The sequence below is a fragment of the Lipotes vexillifer genome, unplaced genomic scaffold (genome assembly GCF_000442215.2).
Source record: "Lipotes vexillifer unplaced genomic scaffold, Lipotes_vexillifer_v1.1 scaffold440, whole genome shotgun sequence".
Taxonomy (NCBI): domain Eukaryota; kingdom Metazoa; phylum Chordata; class Mammalia; order Artiodactyla; family Lipotidae; genus Lipotes; species Lipotes vexillifer.
The window spans coordinates 5,031,822-5,055,929 of record NW_006778543.1 but is presented as its reverse complement, the minus strand read 5'-3'; the positions used below and the strand labels follow the sequence as shown (position 1 = coordinate 5,055,929).

The window sequence follows — 24,108 nt, the reverse complement described above, 5'->3', positions numbered from 1 at the left end:
CAGCAGGAAAGATTTTTAATAACAGATTGAAAAACAGAATAAAAATAACTGCATCAACAGAGCCTTTCTTCCTCAGGCCACAAGCCCGTTCTTACTTGAACTTTTTTTTTTTTTTTTTTTAATGGCATTTTGGCCACTAAAACCAATCCAGAACATTATTAAAAGTTAAAAGCTACCAATTATTTCTGTCTGTTCTTTTAAAGAAAAGTTTGGCATTACGTCAGTTGGTTTAAAGAAAACAAGAAAGAGAGAGAGAAAGAGTAAGGGAGAAAGTTTCCTGCTTGTATAAACTAAACCACCAGGGAAGGTGTCTAGCCACTTGTAAAGTATTTACTGCAGGTTTTTAAAGAGCTAGAAACATTTTAAAAATTAAAAGTTTTCTTTCTTATTTTTAATGAAACATACTTAGGAATAAAAAGCATATCCTTCATGTCTTTCTTTGGGGTGTTTTGATGTTTGTTTGTATTTCGATCATAACTTTGAATCAGAAAATGATTTCCACTGATGCTTCAAATGTGAAGTACATAGATAATTTCATCTTCATTTTGCTGCCTGGATTTGTGCTCTTCGGAAAAGAAAAAAGTTTAACCACAAAAAGTAGACATTGCTACCATAACAGCTACTACAGCTGCAGCGACCAGCCAGGCTTCTTCATCTAACCCACTCTTAACAATTTAGATCATTTTCATCCATAGATCCTTCTGCAAATGCAGCAAAGGGGTTTCCGTAAACCCAAAGCTCTCTTTCTAACCTAAACCAAGTTCTACATTATTATATCCATCAGAGAACCAAATCAAAGGTCAACAAATTTGGTTCCCAGGGATCTGAGAACCACTGAGTGATAGGCCATAGGTAATTAATAGAATATCCTATACAAATAAACAAACGGCTTAAGACCCACTTACACCCGAGGATAAATTTTTAAAAGTGGTTATTCCCTCCCTCCACAAAACTGTCTGCTACTGAACAGTGTATAAAATACCACTTGGTATTTTGACATATTTACTTTAATCTACTGGTTAAAGCTTTTAGGAGGTAAATAATTTTGATAATTATAAAAAACGGTTCTCAATTGTTTTAACATAAAGAACCGCAAAGTGCGTTAGTATTCTCTATCCATGATGATTACAAGCGCCTTGAGAGAATCAGACTAAATTTCTACTTGACAAAAGCTGTAAGAGTTGCTTCATATTTTATCTAAGAGGGACCCTACAATTCCATAAATCATAACTAGAAAAGTAACAAAGAATTCACTTCTTTCTGTATGGTGGTATCAAAAGATGAATACAGAATATGTCTATCTATGTTATCACATAGATAGACAATCAAAGTAAAACCAAGTCTAGACATGCTGTCATTAATTTCCCCAAATTTCAATCAGCAATAATTAAGGAAGTTAAATGAGTAAACAAGACTCAGAATTAGTTATCAAGGCTATTAGTACTTATAACCAGCAAAAGAGGGGAAGAGAAAGAACCCTCTGTTACCTGAAAACTTGACCAAGGATGAACAACAGAAAGCAAGTCCATAAAACTTGCCTGTTTTTATCAAATTGATTGTAACTTGTGAGCTGCAGTATTTGAGACAAAACTGTCTGAGTTTATAGTTTTCTATGCCTGCCAAAAACAGATGCAGACTACCACACTAGCTGTCCTGCGGAAACTAAATTAAGCAAAGGCAAATACCAAGTGGAAAGTTGTCAGCCTGTTGAATGAATGGCTGCATTTTACACACCACAGAATATCTTAATAAGAATATGTTTTAATGTGCACCAGTCATTTTAAGTGCATCACTTTTTACAAAAATAATAATCTTCCCTTTAAATCAATTATAAACACCTGCCCCTAACTTTCTTAAAGTCTGTTTTGTTTTATACACAATACTATAGTGTTGTTACATTATTGTTTGCTATCAAAAGGGATATTGAAGGAAAAAAATTTTTACATACATGTATTATAAAAAAATTTAAAGGCCTGTTATCAATATCTGTGCTCATTTCAAATTCAAAATAAAGTTCTAGCTCAAAAACAATTTGCTGCAAGCCCTTTGAAAACTTTCAGTAATGTTTATTTACTTCAACAAAGAAGGTAAGACAAGAGTTTATTAAAACTTATCACCCTATGTATTTAGTACAAATGTGCAGGTCATTAATTGCAAACTGTAGTCTGTATTTCTTCTCTCTCGCGCGCTCGCTCTCTCGCGCTCTCTCTCTCTCTCTCTCTCTCTCTCCCTCCCTCCCCACAAGACACAGACACACACACACACACACACACACACATCAAAAATAATAACAACAACAATAATAGAAACACCACTGAAATACTAGAATCTTAAAAAGCAGCTTTTCCACAGATGAATTCATTTCCCTGCTTTGAAGCTTTTCCTTATGAATGAAGATTTCCTTGTGTGTGTTAGCGAGACCTACCCTGTGGAAATCAGAGGAAACTCAGGAGCGGTATGTGACTTAAAAGTAAAAATAATACTGAAAATATGGTAGGGCCATGTGTAACTCACTTATGACTAGCACACATACGGATTCTAACCTATTTTTAAGCAAGTATGTAGAATATTTTATAAAATCCTGTAAAATCCTACTCTTTAAAATGCTGAGCTCTAAAACCAAGTCAGACTTCCCAGCTACTTATGACACTTTTCTCCTTCTTTTAATGTTACCTTTAAGAGACAAAGGACAAAATCTAAAAAGCAGCAAAGACCCTTGCAGCGTCTAAAATTCAAGAGCGACTAACTTTTTGTGAGGAACTTGCTGTGTTCCACCATTTATTTGGAGAGGGTCCGACTTTGTTACTATGAGTGGAAAAGTATTCTACACACACATATCCTAACATATAACAGATATATCAGGAAGCCATAAACGTCAACTCGCCGATTGTAAATAATACTTTGCCAACAGAGTATTAATGAAGCTTGGGAATGCCTCTCATTTAGAGAAATCAAGTCATAATGTTGGCACTAAAACTCTGTTTCCCTTTTAGGAGTTCTATTTTCACGTTACTAATATCCAGAAATAATTGTCAAACTTTAGCACGTTGGTGGCCCTGTATATTTAACTGAATCTAGAGATGTTTCCATCCAAGGGTATAGCTTAAAAAGGAAGTTATGAAATCTGAGGACAGAGAAGCTCTAAGAACGATATGTTTGACTTGTTAAGATTAAGCACATCATTAATAAACTTTCACTTAAAGGTAAAAAAAAAAAAAAAAAAAAATCCTCAAAATGTTGGTATCGTTTCCAGACTGTCCTGTCAGCATCACAACTTACAGGAAACGATTCATCTTCCCATAGAAACCCTGTATTTATTCACAACCCTGGCATACTTGGGGAAAGAGAAAAAGCCCACACCGTTTTAGAGCTAGTCTGCTTTTATACATTAACTGGTGGAATATCTGAGAAAGTGGCCTAAGCAAATGAGTAGCATGTAAGAAACTTCACAACAGTGAGCTCAGAAACTTTCATTCTCATTTTGTCCACGTCAAGAACGGGCCGCCCGCATGACTTTCCTTTGCTGCCCCTTGCATTTTTAACTCTGGCAGACTTTTCTAAATGATCAACTTTTCCTAAAACCGTCAGGAAAAGTAACACGATGCCAGCAAGATCCATAGGTTTTAACTTAAGAGCTGGAGAACTCGAAAGAGGTGGCTGGAAGCTTCCTATTTTATTTTTGCTTTGAACAATCAAATTTTTAAGACAACAACCAGGCCTAGAGTAAGCATTTCTTGGTAATTTTGTCTCAGGCCCTATCTGTATTTTCCCTTTGTACTTGCTGTGCTCTCAGACCCTTTCCTGTTCACCTGGTGCGTTTACAAAAGTTCAATGAATCTATGAAAGTTCAATGAATCGGCCTAGCTGGATTTAACTTCTCCGCTAAGCTTCTCACTTCACTTACCTCACTTAAAACTCTAGCTGTGATTTTCCAAAATAGGATAAGGATGAATATGCTACCATAATTTTGATTCATCTTTAAGATCCATCGCTCTTACTCACTTTCATAGTATCAATTCTGAGGCCTAAAACGATATGAGGAAGTAAAGCAAGACCTAAAATGTAAGACGTCCAAGATTCCCTCAGAAACCCACCAGTCCCTCTCGCCCTCTAACTTAAATTGCTTTAGAGTCTTAGGGCCATAAAACAGTTACTGACTTCCCTGGGGAAAAGGGGAAACACCACCATCTCACACAGGTACTAACAAAAAAGCTTTCCCAGCCACAAAAACAGCTTTGCACTTCAAAGGGCTCCCACCTCCGCCTCACCCTCAAATTATTCATGGGGTCCTATAATCCTGGAGTTATTTGAAGGGACAGCGGTGTTTGCCTTGGCCTTTCAAAGATGCGTTTCTCTAGAACCCAAACAGGAACTAGACAGAAGGCGAAGCGCCCGTCCGCCTGGATGTCCCACCGCTGTCAGGCATTTAATCACCGGCCAGTGTCCGCTGACCCGCGACACAGGGCGCATCATCCTCACCGCAGAGGAAGTCTGCCCCTTCCTCAGCCCCTACGGAAGCGCCCTGGCTGCAAGGCCTGCCACATGGCACGGACAGGGCACAGACCCCTCGGTCAAGCTGCCCTGAGCCGCGCAGAGGCGGGTGCATCGGGGGATGCGACACCCTCCATCTACAGCCCAGCTGGGCCTTTAAGGGAAAAAAGTTTGAAGCCTGGCTTTACAAACTCTTCAAAGCCAACGCCAGTCCTGTACTGTTTTCCCACTTTGGGGACCACACGAAGGCCCCTCTCTGAGACGCTCCCAACCCTCCCGAGTTCGCCCAACTTACTACTCTGCATGCTGGTGCCTAGTCTGCTCCCCGCTTGTCAGGAGCCCCAGAAAACTGGCGGCGGCGGCGGCGGCCCCTCGGGTCCTACCACCCCCAGCTCCTCCGCTGCGCCCGGTAGGAGAGAATTAAAATCAGCCTGAAAGAGACAGCGAGGGGGAGTGGGGCTGCGAGGGGGAGGGGGCACCGGACTGAAACTTCTTTTTTTGGCAAATGGGGATTTGTTTTTCCTCCTCCCCGGCGGCTGAACTTGACCCTCCTGACTCCAAGGGCTACTGCAGTTTGAAGTCGTTCGTTTCTAAGACTCAGATGCCTTCGACCCACCAAAAGTAAGGGAGGAAGGGGGCAAAAGAGAGCAGAAAGGAAGAAAGAAAGAAAGAAATCACACGCGCAAAAAAGGAAGAAAGAAAATGCATGTGAAACCCGAGAAGCCTGCGCTTGGCTTTCTGCACACTCTCCCTCTGCTTTTTTTTTTTTTTTTTTTTCAAAGAAAGTCACTTTTAATTCCCAGGGCTCCCCGCTTGCGATCGCCCACATTTTGCGCACACACGAGCGAGCGCAGCACTCGCGTCGCGGCTCCCCGGGCCTGGCAGAGGGGCTCCCGCGCCCCCCGAACCCCCCGCGGCCCCCGGCCCCGCGGCCCGCCCGGGCCTCCCCTCCTTACCTGTTGATTAATCGTCAAGAACACCCTCGGCAGCCCGAAAGATGGTGGCGCGGCGGCCAGAGCCATGAACCGTCTTCTGTTGTTTGCAGAGTTGATCTTGGATTATTGGGGGGGGGGGAGAAAAAGGTCTTTCCTGCCTCCCCCCCTTTCCCTTCCCTCCCCCCCTTATAAAAAAAGAGAGAAAGAGCGAGAGAAAGAGAAAGGAAATAGAGCAAGGATGTGCCGGGTGCCGGGTGGGAGGGGGGGGGGGGTTGTTTTTTGTTTAAAAAAAAAAAAAATTAGGAAGGCGAGAGAGCGATCGAGAGGACGCGGGGTCTGGAGAAAGGAGCAGCACCAAAAAAGAGGACGCTTAAGATTGCAGTGAGATCGGGTCTTTATCAGAAATGTTATCGCTTGTCAGGACCTCAGTCTCCGCGCATTACGTCAGTTTCAAGACACCAACACTATTAATATCAAAGGAGCCTTCGCGGAGGAAAGCGCCACCCCAGACCGAGCTCCCTTAAAGAGACAGCGCGCGTCCCCGCGCCGCCGCCGCCGCCGCCGCCGCCGCCCCGCCCGGCTCCGAGCACCCGCCGCCGCCGCCCGCCCGGACCGGCCCCGGCCGCGGCCAGCCGGCTGCGCGAGAACTTCGCCCGAGTCGGAGCGAGGCGAATGAGAGCTGAGCGGTGCAGGGACCAGGCTACCTTCCCGCCCCGCCTCTCCCCCCTCCTCCTCCCCCACCCCCCCCCAATGTGGGAACGCGCGAGCTGGACAAGGAGGAAAAATCCGCAAGCTTTAGGAATAATGTGATAAAGACAAGGACCTACCTTGGGGAGTGGCGCGGGGTTGGGGGGGGGGAGGTGGGGGCCAGTGCGCGGCGGCCCAACCGACGGTCCCCAAACACTCGGAGATGCTCTCCTGAACAATCAAAAGAACTCTAAAAGTGTTTACCTTTTCAGTTGCTACTTTCTCTTCTCGCTCCCAATTAAACGACGCAGGAGTGTGTGTGTGTGTGTGTGTGTGTGTGTGTGTGTGTCCCTTCCCCCTTCTTCTAGGACGTGAAAGTCTTTGGACACCTAGTCGGTGGTCAGGGTTTCCCTTGCGTTTGATGGCAAGAGGGCTGGAGGGGAACAACTTGAACTCTATCCTGAGTTGGAGAAGTGAGGACTGAGGTTGCTATGGTTTTCTGAGCTGGAGAGAAGCTAGCAAGCTCAATGGGTGCTTAAAGGGGGTACTACAAAATAGATAAAATGGGAACATTATTCAAATGCGGCAAGATTAATACCTGCTGCTCTTTGGGGTTTTAGTAGCAGATAAGGAATTCTGACTTAAGCATGACATTCTTTTTACAAATTCACATCTTCAGATACTCTCATTGTTAAATAAAATTCTCTCAACATGAAGTTACTGAATTGAGAGAGTTTTTGTTTTTGCTTTTTCTTTAACTTCTGAAGATCAACAATACATAAAAGAGGACCACGACAGTATTTGAAGAATGGTAGGTGTTAAAAACTAAGTAAACATTTCTTGGGCGTTTGGACTTCATTTTCTTCAGTGGGGTGACTTTAAGTGGCATGTTTTTTCTCTAGTGAAAGTCAGTTTAAACTCATTTTGTGCTAAAAGGAGAAACGTCCTTCTCCAAACTATAAAATGATTAAAATTAGAGTTTTAGAGAGGTACGAATCATGAATCTGTGAGTTGAAGATGAAGTAATTTCCTCTAAAATATTTTCACTAAATGATTCTTGCATCTTTTCAGAGAAAAGATGAGTATATTTTTGAAACATACTATTATCAGAAGTGAAAAAGCCAATCATTAAAAAAAAAAAAGTATATGCTCTTTAGAACTTTACTGCTTTTTCTGTAAGGTCTTCATTTCTACTTAATACACCTAGTCAGGCAGACAGGTGATTCCTTTTGTACCACTTTTGTTCCAGAATTTTAGTATCCTGTCCCATACACTCTTTAGGAGTAGTAGAAAGACAATAGTACTTTTTGCAGTAGAGAAATTAGTCAGGTAAAAAGAGTAGTCAAAATACAGTTTTACAGTGAGGCAAACAATATATTCCCTAGAGGAGTGAGAAGACAATGAACCTCATATGCATGGAGTTGTTCATATGTGATCATCAATTTAAGTGGATTTGGGAAGAGAGTTAGATTTACATATAGTCCTGCTTGCAGAGAAAATTAATATCAAAATCTTCAGTAAACTCATGGTCAGCCACTAATGACCACCTGCGTATTTCCACACCAGAGTCATTTAATACTGTCCACCGCCAATTTCCACTGTAAAAAGTACTCATATATTAAATATAGAACTTTATTTTCTTTTTTAAGCCATAAATTAGCTTACCAACTTTTATGGAAATATGCACGGCACAGTGAGAAGCATTTTTATTCGGGAAAAAAAAAAAAGGATCTGAGTGAGACATTCTTTAGCCATGACTAACTAAAAATATTAGATCAAATAAATTTTGAAATATGTATCTGAATAGTAAAACCATTTGTGTATTTAAAGGGTTAATACCACCTAAAACTGCTGAAGCTGGTATGTAACTGATAAAAACTGAGGCTATAGCATCTTAGCAGCAAAGTTAAATAGTACAATCTATCACAAGGATTCGTCCTCTAATCTCCATCTGCTCGCCAAGATTTAAATGATATTTTTAAAAGGGAAGTGTTCTTTTCCTCTCTGTCACCCTCAAGTCTATGGCAATCGTCAAGAGTGTAAATTTACTCACATGAAACAATCACTGATTAACTTGGTTCAAAAAAACAAAATTACACGCTTTTGCGAGCACAAAACCCTTGAGATGGCTGGTGTCTTTCCACCTGTAATAATAAAAAATTTCACCATTGAGTGTACACCAAATTATATATTGTATAAAAAAATTAAAGCCAAAGGTCTGAGGGTGAATTATGTCCTTTAATTGAAAAGATAAAGTTACACTTCAGGTACTAAGCCAACAAATTCATGGTCAGTTAAAAATGTAATGAATGAAGTTTCACGGACTCAATTTTGCTGAAGTTTGCCTGAGAAATGAAGAATCTCTTCATGTTCCTTTTAGTATTTTGAGTTGGAATATACAGCAGATCAAAATGCTGTCTGTATCAATCCATTTACATTAACCACAAAAGATCTGTGGAGAACTTAATAGAAGCACAGATATTTTTTGTAAACTTTTTCAAGCAAATTATGTATTTATTTATGAAATAATTTATGAAGAAAAATTTTACCTCATGGTTTAGATATATTACATATGCTCTTGATTGACACAATATGTTTAAGCTCAAAGGCCCTCGTGGCATTAGCATTTTTTAATTCTAGTAGGAATATTTCAAAACAACCAGCTAATACATGAGGTCATAATTGTTTGACAGTTGTTTTTAATATATAAAATAAGCTATGTATATTGTTTTCCTTCAAATGTTTGTTGATTTGTTTTTATAGTCCTGACATTTGCATGGCACAAACTGAATTAGGGGAAATATTAAAGATTTATTTACATTTATTATCTTCTGCTGTCAAACATATGCAAAGCTCTTAAAACCATTCTATTCTTTCGCTTTTATTTGCAATGCATTTCTGAACAATGGAGCCTGGATGTTAAAATGACAACCTGCCTTTTTGTAGGATACATCAGAAAATAAAGAAAAAATTAAGAGAAATTTTAAAAAGCAAATAAAAGGAATAACTTCCAACTGAAAATAACTTCTTTATAATCTTCCTTAATTCTCTGAATTCTGGAATTTTCTCTCATGGCTGGACCACTGATGAAACAATTCCTTGCGCTGTATTAATGCTTATTTATTTCTCAAAATTACGTAATATACTTTTTTCTGTTTTATTATTGTAAACATTCTTTTCCCCCCCTTTTCTTGTAGTTTATTCAGCAGAGATACAAAGACGGATTAGTAGTTAAGCACAAGCATACTTGTTTTACATTTCAACCTTTTAGCACATAACTTACAGCTCCAGTGCCTGTAATCACAATGATTTTACCTGAAGGAACACGTGTTTCAGAAATGTAATCCAACTGTTTACTCTAACGCATCATAAATTGCAATTCCTTTCAGAAACCTCAAAGATTGACAGCCCCTGTCCTAAATGCCAAGTGCTTCAACACATACTAACAAGAAAATATTTATGTATTATCTGCTCTCAAGACCGTACTATATCATAGGAAATGGAAGACCATTTGGCCTTCCAGCATATCAAAAGAAATTATTGAAGCAGGCTGCCCTACTTCAGAGTGAGACAAGCAACAGAGTGTGTATCAAAGATGAACTTCCCTGAGTCCCTTTCTTCTTGCAATCACACACCATTCAACCTTTTAGAAAAAACACTCTTCTGCAAAATTATGATCATTTTGCAAACTACCTATTCCTGAACACCTCTGGGTGAATTTATTAAAGATAAATTCAGCTTTAAATAGCCCGTATCTTGTTTTCAAATTCACACTTAACACTTGCCAATCCTCCCCCTGCAATATCAGGCAACTAACTGCTTAGTTAAACAGATGGGCCTTGCAGCCCACCCTAAAAGCCAACAAACATGGGCTTTATTTAATTAAAAGAGGAAACAAACTTCTGAGGTGTAGACACACACACACACACACACACACACACACACACCACACACACACACAGCATGCATGCATACACATGAACATACACACAAAATCCCTGCCTGGGTGCCTGAGAATAATAATAATTCTTGCTTTTTCATTAGGTTTTATGAATGTCCAACTATATACTATCCATTGGGGTGAAAGTAGATTTATATAGGCTAGCTCAGTCAGCACTGTGTATCCAAACCAAGCCATTGCGATAAATAGCTGGACTCACTTCCTTTATCTCACATCAGAGAGAGCATTTACATCTGAATTAACCCAGATTCACCATCTGACCCTGAAAAGTAGGTGTTTTCCAATTTTCTCCGTATTTCTAACTTCTGCTCTAGGATCTTCTGCCATGATACTTTCTCATCCCATTCACTCTTCCGATCCGATTTTGTGCAATGAACTCTCAGTTGTATATAAACACCCAATTCTGCCTAAATTTCAGACCGAAATATTCCACTGGAAATTCAAACTTGTGAATCTGAATGGTGTGATACATACTGAATATCATAATTTAGGAAGAGGAGCCTGTAAAGACAGACAACATGGAAGGAGGAAGGAAAGAGACAAACCCTATCTCCTGTAAAGGCATGAGTCATCCAGACCAGAAACCTTAGATACTTGACATCTTTAGCAATACCCTTCCCACAGGGCCCACGTCCAGTCAGTTGCCCAGTCTTCCCATTGTTCCCTTTCTAAAGACTTTTGTACCTCCCTTTCTTTCCATCCTCATGGACCCTTCCCAAATTAAAAAGTCATCATCTCCCCCAAGACATCCCATGGAGCTTTTCCTCCTTCCTTTCTCGCCCTCTGTTCATTATCATACAGAGCTACCAGATCAGGTCATCGCCCTTCTGCATTTTTTATTCCTCATGACAAAAATCCCGCGACTCCCAACTGCCAAAAGAATTACACCAAAAAGGGCGGAGGGCATTCAAGGCCTCCCATAACCTAGTCCCCAACACCTTTCTGGCCTCATTCTTCACTCCGTTCTTCCACACGGTCCTAACCCACTGATTGCGCCCTTCCCCAGATCCATCTGACATTTCAAATGTCTTGTTTTATCCTTACCACCACCTTCTACTTAGAAGGCTTTGAAGGGCCCTTTCATGCCAGCTCTCCATGCTGAATACCCTGTCTTCTTCTAAGATAGAACTCAGATTCTGCCTTTTGCATGAAGTCTTCCCAAATTCCAAATCAGAATCAGCAATGCAGGAAGTAAGCTTCCAAAGGCTCGCTTCTCTCTCTAGGTGGTGACTCAACACAGTGACTTATATAATGGTGTTTGTTGACCTAACCACCTCCTCTGCTAAACTGTAAGATCCTTGAGGGCAGAAGACCACTGAGTCATAGGTACTGAGTAACATCTGTTAAATTGAATTCGGAGGTTGGAACAAGCTCTTTACATTTTACTTAGAAACACACTATGGAGTGCAAGTTTCAAATGCTCCATGTGGCCTTTTCTTCCTTTCTTTCTGTTCTTTCTTTCCTTAATACATATGGGCTGATGCATTATGTGCCAATTGAAGCTTCAGGGTGGGCTTCATCTCAGCAGCATATTTTTGGCACTGTATCAGAGAAGATGTTTGTCCTGCTCTGAAATATTGTCCTCATTATCGTTAAGTTTGGGTTCATAATTCCACATTGCTCTAAAAATAGTGAATTAAATTATCTTTAACTAAATCCTAGGCATTAAAATGTGAGCGTATAGAAAATGAGGCTGAAAGATGAGAATTCTTAGATGGGAAGGGATTATTTGTAGTTTTAGGAGCCAGAAGTATACATTAGGAAAGTTATAGAAGTGAGGTAGAGATAAACAATCTCTTTAAACATTCACAGTGTTTTTTCTCCTTATTGTTTAACATAAAAATATTGAATCATTTTAGCATATGTCAATCTACTGATAGCTATTCATTTTTCCATATACTAAATTATCAAACACATGTGACACTTAATTGAGGGTATAGATCCAAACCTCCAGGTTCTCACAAGGATCACGTTTCACAGGGTCACATGAATCCCGTGGAAGTGTGTGTGTGTGTGTGTGTGTGTACATGTGCATGTGTCTATGAGTGTGTGACCACCTGGTAAATGAAAACTTCCATTTAGTTAACATTCCATCTTGGTGTGCACACAATTGATTCATCCTTGGTGTATCTAGACAATTTGAATGGTCTGGTGTACAGACATCCACGGAGACATGGACAAATGATCAAATGAGAAGTTATTAGTTATTACTTTGACTCCAAACTTGGTTCATCAGTACTTGTACACTGCTCAGAGGACAGTAAACTATCAGCTTCTGGAAGGAAGCAACACTCCACATTTTCTCTGCTCTGTGCCATGAGAAGAGAACCACCTCATCACCTGGGCTCCCTTGCCATCTGGATTCTGGAGGGATTTGACCAATGACATCATGAGCTCAAAGAATGGGAGGAGAGACAGTCAGGGTACTTATTCCGTTGACTTTCTCCTGTCCAGCAGTCCATCTGCCATGGATACACTCTCATAGGGCTCCAGTAATAAGCCCTCCCACCCTGAACCCTTGTGATTTTAGGCCCAGGAGCAGCTGCTTCTGGTGGTTTTTAGGCCCTGGATGTTTCACCACCTCTTTTTGTGTCCCTAAACTCTGCCGTTACTTTGTAAATGATCCTTAATGAAACACTTTTCAAATTTTTCTTTGAGTGTGCCTCGTTTTATCTTCCTGGACTCTGATTAATAAAATCAGCTTTGTACCCTAGGGTCTAACAGAGTCCATATAATTCAATAAACTATAGTTCAATAAAGTGAAACACATATATGTTGAGTATATCGTGTGCCAGACACTGCGTTAGGTGTTGGGTGCCCCAGAGGTAAGTGAGCTGACATGCTCCCCCATCTTACGGATTTTATGGTCTAATTAAGTACTTCTTAAACTGGCTTGGGTGCTTTTTTTAAAAAAGTACAAATGTATGGGCTTCACCTATGGAATGGAGGTGGGGCCTGAGAATGCATTTAGAATAAGGACACCATGTGATTTCTGTCTTCACTAAAGAATGAGAGAGTGATCCTTTGACTATGACATACATTAAATAAGTCATTACAACTGCGAAGATACAAAGAAAGACCTTGATAAAGGTTAGCTGGGTGAATGCATGAAGGCATGAACTTTTGGGAATAAGGTAGTTCAGATATGGGGGGCAAGGTCATCTATTTGCAGTGCTTAGGCACTGGGGCTACTGCATTATCATGGGGTGCTCAAAAGTCAGGGGTAGACAATGCTTTACAAACTGTGATAATTGCCTTTGATCATTGTGCTCTACTGTATTAATTCCCATGCCCTCCTCCTTCTTCCACAGCCAGCATCCACAAATCTGCAGCAGCAGCCCCAGCTGCTGGGCTTCCCCAGCAGAGCAGAGCTCTGCACAACTGCTGCAGTTTGCTCTAGTCTAGACTCTGGAGCTAGCTCTGTCTGGAAAGAGAAGCACAGACGCTCATAGTTCAAAGCTAATTAAGTCAGTAAGATAAACAAGGTAAGACTCCTGGGAATAAGGGGAATTCCTTGAGCCCCAAGAAATTCACGACTTAGAGGTTGAGAACACTGGTAATATTTGAAACTTCTAACTATGTTATTCACTTCTAACTATATTATTCACCTCTTGCAAAAATAGCTGAGATCTTTAGATAAGGGGCATGCCAATGACTACAGATGACAGCTACATGATCAATGTGAGTAGCTTTTTATTAAATGATATTAATTATCTTGTTTTCCTATTATTCTTAAACTAAGTTTTTAGACAGTACTACCTAATACGTTCTCAACCTTCTTTAACTTCTATTTTAAAAGCAGTCCTGGGCAAGATCCTTGAACTACTCATGTCAAACTATTTAACCGGTCACGCAGAATATCATAGCACAATACACATGTTCATATACATATATTACCATGTATATTGAGGTCCTTTAAACAAGGAAACATCATCAAACATATCTCCTATTCTGTCTCTCAAACATCAAGACGTATGAAGAATTCAACTACTACTTTAATTATGCTGTGAGTTTCTAATTGCTGTATAAGTTGAGTCCAGTGCAAATGGGAGGTACTTCAAACCAAATCTTATTTTATTTCAAGAGACATGTTACTTCATATCTTGACCTCATGTTAGGTGAGTAAAGGCAATTCTATCTTTAGACCACAAAAGTAAAAATGAACGTAAAGTAACCATCTAGAAACAACCCCTTCTGTGAGGTACATCTGAACAATGTGTATAGATTAATATACGGAATATGTGCTAAAGATGGTTCAAGTACTGGCTACAGTTGTTAACTCTATGCTCTGCGCTACTATACTGCATACACTGCTCAGAATACTATACTGTGATTTTTTTTTTTTTTTTGCGTTATGCGGGGGTCTCACTGTTGTGGCCTCTCCCGTTGGGGAGCACAGGCTCCAGACGCGCAGGCTCAGCGGCCATGGCTCACGGGCCCAGCTGCTCCGCGGCATGTGGGATCTTCCCAGACCGGAGCACGAACCCGTGCCCCCTGCATTGACAGGCGGACTCTCAACCACTGCGCCACCAGGGAAGCCCTATACTGTGATTTTTAATGTCATTAGTCAAACTTAAAATCTTGCTCAGTGTCTTGTCATGTGTCCAGTATGATACCCTATTGATAGAGCAGAGTGAAGCGCTGAGGATCATTTTGCTTTATGAAGATATTTTATGACTCAACTACATACAAGCTATTCTAACAGATACATATTCCTTAGCCATATTTTTGACAGTGGGTTTCGTTTCTCATTCAGAATATAATTAGAGGAAAGTTATGTAATTTCTACTGAGGTCATGGTAAAATTTAGACCCTTTGTGCTGGGCTTTAGGCCTCCTGCTTCAAAGTTTCCTTAGGAAGGGCTATTTAGAGGGTATGCTTCTGAAAGCACAGTTATGGAGCATTGACTTTCCATTACAGTGTAGATCCTCCCTCTAATTTTACAAATAAGGAAACAGAGGCCTAGGCAGTGAATGACTGCAATGCTCAAGGACACGCTTAAGTGATAATAATGGCTAACACTTGTGCAGGGCTTGTTATGTGCCAGGCTCTAAGTATTTCACATCTATTAATTCATTTAGTCTGAATAAACACTCTAAGCGGTAGAGTGTTTTCCCATTGTTTCCATTTTATAGATAAGGAAACTGAGGCATATGCAATGACATAGCCAAAGTCACATGTAGTCAGGTGTTAGAGCTAGCTGGGTCAAGGGTTTAATGCCCCACTATACTATATTTTAATTCTGGTGGCCGAGCTGGGAAACAAATTAAAACCTATGATTTCGACTTGACACTTAACCTTGCAAATACGAAGTGTGTGTGTGTGTGTGTGTGTGTGTGTGTGTGTGTGTGTGTGTGTGTGTGTGTCTCCACTTGTGGTTGAGCATTTGCTATTTTTCAGCTACCAACAACCTTTCTCTCTTCCCTAGCAAGGTCCACTAGTTTCCCTCTGAAGGAAGAGAAGCCCCCGTTTCCAGTCCATAATGATGATTCACTGGCCTTGCTTATCAGAGCTTCACATTCAGGAACCTGACAGAGTCAGAGCCACGGACACCTGGGGGACAACTGGAGAGAAAATCTGGATCTTTCATTCCAACTTGGTCCTGCAAAGATGCGAGGGTGGAGCTCTTGCAGCTTTGTCACCACAGAAGGTTTGAGTGAATGCAGAGAAAACAGACTTTAGACACAGAGAGACAGATTTGGGTTCTGCAACATTGCTGGGATCCCTGAATTACACTGCACCCCGAGTCAGCCTTAACCCCTTAGTTCTCCCTTTTACTTACGGCTTAAACCAATGTGAGTTAGTATCACAGAACTGTTCTACTATGGAACTTAAAAAATTATAATTGGGGCTTCCCCGGTTGGCGCAGTGGTTGAGAGTCTGCCTGCCAACGCAGGGAACATGGGTTCGTGCCCCGGTCCGGGAAGATCCATTATAATTGCATTTCTAGCCAATTATAAGAGAGTCAAACAAATAAATTTTCATGTTTTACCCAAAATTGTATTGCACAGATCGATAAGCCATTTTACTTGCCAGACTTGGCTCTGTGTAATTTTCGACAGTATTCAACATCAAATCCACCCTTACCCTCGAATGGCAAAGACATGACGATGTTAGAAACGATTTGGAAATGCAGTAGATATCTCCAAAAACAGATTCCAATAACTGCTGTGAACAATAGCAGAATGTTTGAGATACCCTGTGCTCTCTCAAGCTCTGAGATATCTGTTTGTTTAAATCAGGAGTGGTATTTAATAATCTTAAATTACATGTGTCCTTGACTTCACAGATTACTATTACTGAATTAATAGAAGACTGTTTTTTGTACAATACCCTTCAAAATATGCTGAAGGAAGTAAGAGACTAACTAGGCCAAATGTTTATCATAACATGTTGATAATCCTTCGATATTTGAAAGCATCCATAAGAAGATGACCAAGGAATTCAAATCCACATATGGAAATGGAGATTTCATAGAAAGTCATTAGTAGCCACAGAATGATGAGGGACAAGGTTAAAATCTGGTGCATAGGAAACAAAATTATGGTTATCAAAGGGGAAAGGGCAGGGGGATGGACAAATTATGAGTCTGGGATTAGCAGATACAAGCTACTATATATAAAATAGATAAACAAGGTCCTACTGTATAGCACAGGGAACTATATTCAATAAATTGTAATAAACTCTAATGGAAGAGAAAAAAAATCTGTTCAGTGCAAGAGGTTTACATTTAGTGTTAGCCTCGGTGTGTGAATGATGATTACATATACCACGTCTATAAGCTTTCAGCTCTAAAAGAAGTTTATTGCTCTAAAGATATCTAGGGAGACAGACTCAAATGATCTTTCTGTTATCATTTTTAATAGGGATTAAATACCAACCCCTTACGTTGTATTTCATTATTACTTACTGAACTCTATGCAATGTGGCTCTGATGGTATCTATTTTATGTTTACCTATAAACACAGAACATATTAAAACATGGTTATTCTGTGACAATGTATGAGACACTAAAAGCACAAGATACCTAGACTCCAGATATTATGCCAAATCTAAAAAATCTGTTAAACAAGTAAAATATTGGAATTATTCTGACCTTCTAATGTATATTTTCCAATTTACCCGTGATATATTGTTTACAAAAAATAAAACTGTGGTGTGAGGCAAGATGCAACATAATCGTACTCTAGTCCAAATACAGTCATAAAATGTTAGACCTGAAAGGTTCTTTAAAGATTCTTTCATCTGCTTGTTCCCTCTTAAATGGAACAACTTTAAAATAAGCAACCGTAATAATAATAATAATGATAATGATAATAATTATTATTATAGAACATTTACTCTGTGTCAGGCACTGCATTAAGTCCTTTACTGTCAAAACAACTCTTTGAAGGAGTTATTATTATTCACATTTTAGAGATGAGGAAATTGAGGCACACAAAGAAATTGCTTGCCCAAGATTACATGGCTGATGGGTGACAGAGCTAGCATTTAAATGTAAGCAGTCTGGCCCCACAGTTTCCCTAAAAAAGCAATTAAGATATTTCATATTATATTTTATACTTAATGATGATATATAATTACTAGGCTAAAAATAATCTTTTCACTCACTAAAAATTAGTCAGTTATATAAATACTGTGTTTATCAAGTGACATTCTTTTTAGAATTAATTTTTCTAAAATAAAGAAATATAAATACTGTAAGTGCTCTTGAGCATTATTTCATTGTCTTTAATGGGTCTTTATTTTTTTGCTTGGGCCAAAGTATCAGAAAATCATATAACTAACATGCTCTAAAGTACATGACTGTAGTGGATATTTGTACAAATTCTGTAATTAAGATAATTTTGAACCTGGTTTATATTGGCATCACTCAACTAACCTTGCAGGCTAATCAAAGTGAAACATATTTTATGATCCAGTTAAAACCTGAGCCAGATCATGTAACACACTTCTATTCAGGGTATTCTAATAGCTTCCCATATCATTCTGCATTAAAGCCAAAGCCCTCACTGTAACACTGAAAGAATCTCACCACCACTCCCCACTTTGCCTCTCAGTTAATTTCCTATTACTCTCACCTTTGTTCCCTCCACTCCAGCACTGGCCTCTCTGATATTCATTTAATATGAAAACACATTACCTCCTCAGGGTCTTTGCACCTGCAGTTCCCTCTGCTTGGAATGCTTTCCCCATGGCTCTCTCCCTCACTTCATCCAAGTGTTGACTTAAAAGTCAGCTCCTCGGCAAGGCCTTCCCTGGCTACTCAAAATGTTAAATCCCTCTCCACATGTTCCACCCTCTTTTCTTGCTTTATTCTTTATCCTTCATGTTTATCAGTATATGATACACTATGAATTTTACTTATTTACCTGATTTGTCTGTCTCCCTAACTAAGCTGTAAGCTTTATAAGTGCTGGAGTTTTGTCTGTTTGCTTTGCTGCTGGATTCCTGCATTGGTAACAGTAACTGGCATATAATAGGTGCTCAGCAATTGTCATATTAATCAGTTAATTAATAGTAGTTGGATGTATTAAATTATTTTAAGAGCAATTTCCATCGCAAATGAGATAAATTGCAATGTCATTAACATGAATATACCTCTCAGTCCACCTACTTTGAATATTCCATTTTACCATTCAAGTTCTTTAGTTGGCAGCTGTGATAATGGGGATTTTAATTTTATTTATAAAGCATCCAAATCCAATTCATATCACCATCTGCTGATTTTTCCTCAGCTTTCTAGAACAAGTTAGTGCTCAGCTTGCTGCCAGTTGAATCTAATCAATTGTATATTACTATGTATAAGGCACTGGGCTAAGAGCAAGAAATTCAAGACCAACAAGAACCCATCTGTCATAGAGTTTATGATCTTATAGGGAAAAAGCCATTGGAGCCAAGAGTTGAAGCATGAGTCGTTATAGGGCTGTCAGGGTACTTAGTACTTTAAGTAAGAGATGAGGGTAGTGCCCAAAGAGGCCAGAGAAGTGAGCAGACTTGAGAGTTAATCCACATGCAGAATCAGTAGGTGTTTCTGATGGATAGAGTGTGAGAAATAAGAGGAAAGGAGGATGCAGGGATGCCTTCCAGTTTATCTACTTGAAGAAATAGGGTGACGGTGGTGCCACTTACTAGGAAGAAGGCTAGGGAAGGAATATGTTTTAGTGGGGCAAGTGCAACTTTTAAGTGGAGATGTGACAGCTAGAATTCATAGTAAAGAGATCCGGGAAGGAAAGAATATGTATATATCTAGATCTAAATCTAGATCTAGATAGATAGATAGATATAGATATATATCTCATCATCATCACTATCATCATCAGTATACAAGTGACATTTTAAACCATTGAAATAGATCACATTATTCCTGGAGAAATTATAGAAAAGATGAGCACCTAGGACTGAGACTACAGAGATCAACCAGGGACAAAAATTTCTTCTCAGCCAGAGAAAAGGAGATTGGGAAAAAAACAACCCATGTGAAGGATAAAAAACAAGGGCAAGGTGCAGACAATCCAAGAGGAATGAAACTATTATAAGATAGGGAAAGCTAAGAGGTTGAGTTACATAAGTTTGACTGTATGGCATTCAGTTGTTGGAGACCTTGTCACAATCTGTTGCAGTGGAATGACGAGAGCCAAAACCATAATGGAGAGAGTTGGGAATGAGTCAGAGGTGAGGAACTGGAAGCAGTGTGAGCACATAACCCTTTTAGGATGTTTGGCAATTAAGGAGCCAGAGGCTTGGTTACTTGAAAGTATGGGGGCAAGACATCTTTTTTAAAGATGGCAGATCCATCAACATGTCTGCATGTTCACAGGGAAAGATTCTGTGCAAAGGGAGAGATTGATAAAAAAGGACATAGGGTGAGAAGACAAGTCCTTAAGATTGTGACAGATGGCCTATCTGTAGCATATCCTTTTCCTTGGATAGGGGAGGGCATCCATGGCCCCTGGTATCAGAGGAAAGGTAAAGATACAGGTATGTGTGTACATTTGATGATGGGAAGCAGAGAGTATGAGTGTGTCAGGCAGAGTCCTCATTTGCAAGCTGACTGGATGATCGGGAAGTAAATAAATTTACTACAAGTGTTCTCAGTTGCTCAGTCATTGGGAGAGCTCGAAAACCAATTCAAAGCTTAGCTTTCAGAAACAACACGTGAAACTGTCTTCAGAACTAGACTGATAAAGAAATCTCTGTTGCCACTACTGATCCCAAGATGTGACATTAGTACAGCTGGCACTTTTGCCCCCACTGTTTCTGCCACCAAGAAAGAGGGAGTATCCCTCCTTACTTCCCTCTTCTTGCCATTAGAGCCCCTTAAAGTCTGATGCAGGAGTGTCTGATGGTGGAGGCTGTGCCTTCTCTCCAGAGATACCATAAAAGAAGCGTCTCACATGATTAGGTTCTGTAAGGAGAGGTTTTTCTTTACTCCTCATGAAGCGTGACACAGTGAAGAGTGGGTTCAAATGTTGGACAGAAGTATCCCACAAGGATTATCAAGGAAAGACAAAACATGCTAATTTAAAAAATCACAACAAAACCTTGCCCTTCAAAGCTCAAGCAAAGTTATCATATAGTATAATACACTATAGGTATATAAGTTCAGAGGTTTTAAGCCAGAAAAAAAGGGAAATCCTTTAGTCACAATAATGTAACAAGTACTTAAGCACAGTTGCAGATATTGTAATTCCTGATACTGAAGAGTTTTCTGAAAACAAGGCATCCCCAGCTTTAATATTTCACAACTTACCCGTGATCCAAAAAGAATGCTCACCACTGGTATAGCTGTTACCCAGGTGTTCTGCTGTATTCCTTTTCAGCTCATTAGGAGCCAACATTATTCTTTATTCATTTTACTGTTTTTGAAATATTGGTACATGTTGACTCTAAAAAATTCAAGTGCTATAGGAAAGTTCCAAAACAGAATTTAAAAATTCTGAAATCCTACCAATTCATTATATATATATGTGTGTGTGTGTGCGTGCGTGTGTGTGTATATATATGTATACACATACAAAATTTTTCATAAATGGTATATCAGGCATCTAGGTCCTTAATTTCCCTTTTTTTTTTTTTTTTTTTTTGCATTACTTGGGCCTCTCACTGTTGTGGCCTCTCCCGTTGTGGAGCACAGGCTCCGGACGCACAGGCTCAGCGGCCATGGCTCACGGGCCCAGCCGCTCCGCAGCATGTGGGATCTTCCTGGACCGGGGCACGAACCCGTGTCCCCTGCATCGGCAGGGGGACTCTCAACCACTGTGCCACCAGGGAAGCCACTTAATTTCCTTTTTATACCTGATAAAATGTCCACATTTTCCCATTCTATTTACATCATGATTTTAATGGCTATTTAGAATTTTCATCTCCTAAATTTTAGATTGTTCCCAATTTTTCACATTATAAACCACACCGTCATGAACATTTCACCCATGTATTGTTATCTTCCTAGGTGAAATTCTTAGACGGGGGAATCACTGGGACACAGGGTATACACATTTTACATTCTGGTACATATTGCCCAAATCGTCTCCAGAAATAAAGCACTGATAATAACTTTTACCAGCACGGCATAAAAGTGCCCATGGGAATCAAGACTATTTTCAAGACTATTTTGAAGACGCTGGGCAGGGCTCTATAATTTCATACCTTCTGAGGCAGCTAACCTTGAACCTCTAGAGCTGCTGGGGCTCTATAATCAAGTCGCCATTTAGTATTCCTCTCAGATTTTTTCCCTATGTATTGGTCAGTGCAGGAATGTAGTAGCATGTAAAAAGCAGTCAGCCGGTAGCTCCAGACTTTCTTGTGTTGATAAGGTTCAAAATCAAAGTTCATGGGTTTCTGTTCAGCCTGCTTGGCCACCTACCTAGATTCCACATGATAAAACCTCATCAAATTTAGTTCCCTGAGAGAGCATAGAGTCTAGTCTCTTCCCTTCACAGCTAAGGACATGAAAACCCAGAGAAATTTAGTAACTTTCTCAAGTTCACACAGCCACTTATTTAAAAAAAAGAGAAACGGAACCAAATTTAGTTCCTGCGCTATGGTATTTTCCCCATCCATTTCTAGGTTAGCTTATGTCACACGAGTTCAAGCCATTCTTAGATATGTCAAGCATTTGCAGAAGTAGGTTATCTCTTTCAGGATTTGACTTTAAGCTATATATCACACGGCATAGCTCTACATCCATGATTTGAGAAACAGCTCTCAAAAATTAGCAAATTAAAACCAAAATGTGAATTAACACAAATAACTTTCCTCACAACTGCGCCTAAAACAAATTCTTACAGATAAAATACATTTAAGCATATTATGGGAATGTGTGACTAAGTCTCTGATGAATATTTCTATGGTGGAACAATAGTATATGACTAGTAACTTTGACCTTTTGTACCTTGTATGTTCTCTCTTGAGATAATGCTGCATATAAGATAGAGTCAATGATAAATTTTGAGGAAGAGGTATTAGTTTCACTGCTCTTCTTGGTGAATATTTTTTGACCAATTTCCCCATTGATAGTCTTCCCAAATGTTATAATTTGGTGCCTAATTTATCTTATGTACTACCCAAAGTGTCACAACCTAGTAAGAAAAATTTATGATTTAAAAAGCTACGTTTTTAGGAGCTTTGTGATCTGAAGATGAAAGACCTCATTTTCACATGGTCCATTGGACCACTTCTGGGCAAAAAAAAAATCAAATGAATACTTTCCTTTTCAGTGGAAATTTTAATTTGGAGATCTCCAAAGAGCTTCCACTTCTATATGTTTGCTATCAAAAGTATATATGATCTCTGCCTTTTAGGAACTTACACACTCAACCCTTGTAATGCATTTTGGTCAAGAAAGTATAATACATCCACCCTTCACTTATGCAATATAAGCCACTGAAAATCATGTATTCTTTTTTTTTTAATCACTAGTCAAATATTATCAATAATTATAATGAATCACCTCTATCTTAGATATGTTTTTCTTTTTTTCAAGTCTACCAACCAAACATTCCTCGTATTCGTTCCACTCCATCTTGGAGTACTACTCACTCAGAATACACAATCCGTTTGCTCAGTGATCCAGATTCCACAAGTCAGAGAGGCATATGCAAAGAAAAAGTACATTTTAAAAAAATATATTTATTTGGCTGCACTGGGTCTTAGTTGTGGTACATGGGATATTTGTTGCGGCATGTGAACTCTTAGTTGTGGCATGTGGGATCTAGTTCCTTGACCAGGGATTGAACCCGGGTCCCCTGCGTTGGGAGCGCAGAGTCTTAGCCACTGGACCACCAGGGAAGTTCCCAAAAATACATTTTTAAGTTATGAGACTGAACCTCTCAGTCCCCCAAGCTCAAAACTGCGTATTCATCTTTGATTCGTTATCAACCATATCCCATATGAACAAGTCATTAGGCCTTATTGATTTTTTCCTTTATCATGTCATTTATTTCTATCATTTTTCCTTCCTTACAGCCATTTCCCCTCTATCTCGTGCCTGTTGGTTTGCTCCATTGTCCTCTTTCTCTAATCCAGATTTACATATTTCTTAAAGAAATTTTTTTAAGCCTTTAGTCCAGTTGTTCTTCTTATTGAAATCTTCAGTGACTCCATACTGCTTTACCCACAGATGGGTTAACCCTAGTGTGCATTCTGCATCATATGGCCATTACATTTAAGTCCACATTCATAGCACTCTCTCCAGCTGAATCTTGAAAATAAATCCTTCCTAGAGCCAATTCATAATCTTTGTTAACACAAATTTCAGATCATCCTCTACAAATCAATCTATCTATAGATCAAGCAATAAATCAGATGTGATACCATGATATTTACTGCCCTAGACTTTCAGAATGAAGTTTCATCTCTTAATCTAGATTCAACAACTGTCTAAATCTTTCTCCAGCAAGCTTCCCAACATTTTTTCCCAGAAACTCTCCATGGACTCTTTATTCCAACCATACCATTCCATGAAAGCACCTCTTCCTTTCCACCTCCATGACTTGTCTCATAGCATTCCTCCAGTCTAAAATTCCATTCCTG

General features: G+C 39.5%; 1 protein-coding gene across 4 annotated transcripts in view; it reads right to left on the bottom strand.

The window, feature by feature from the left end:
• TRPS1 (transcriptional repressor GATA binding 1) overlaps positions 1-5,922 on the bottom strand; it is a 260,828-nt gene extending 254,906 nt beyond the window's left edge. For 2 of the 4 annotated variants that reach the window (XM_007451683.1, XM_007451684.1), the window contains exon 1: positions 5,448-5,922. Coding sequence is in view for 1 of the 4 variants with exons in the window: in XM_007451685.1 (XP_007451747.1) it covers positions 4,787-4,796 (10 nt within the window). In the remaining 3 variants the exon portion in view is untranslated. Of the gene's footprint in view, positions 1-4,786; positions 4,919-5,447 lie in introns of those variants that run through there. The other 2 variants (XM_007451686.1, XM_007451685.1) reach the window with 2 other exon arrangements.
• Positions 5,923-24,108: the final 18,186 nt, after the last annotated feature.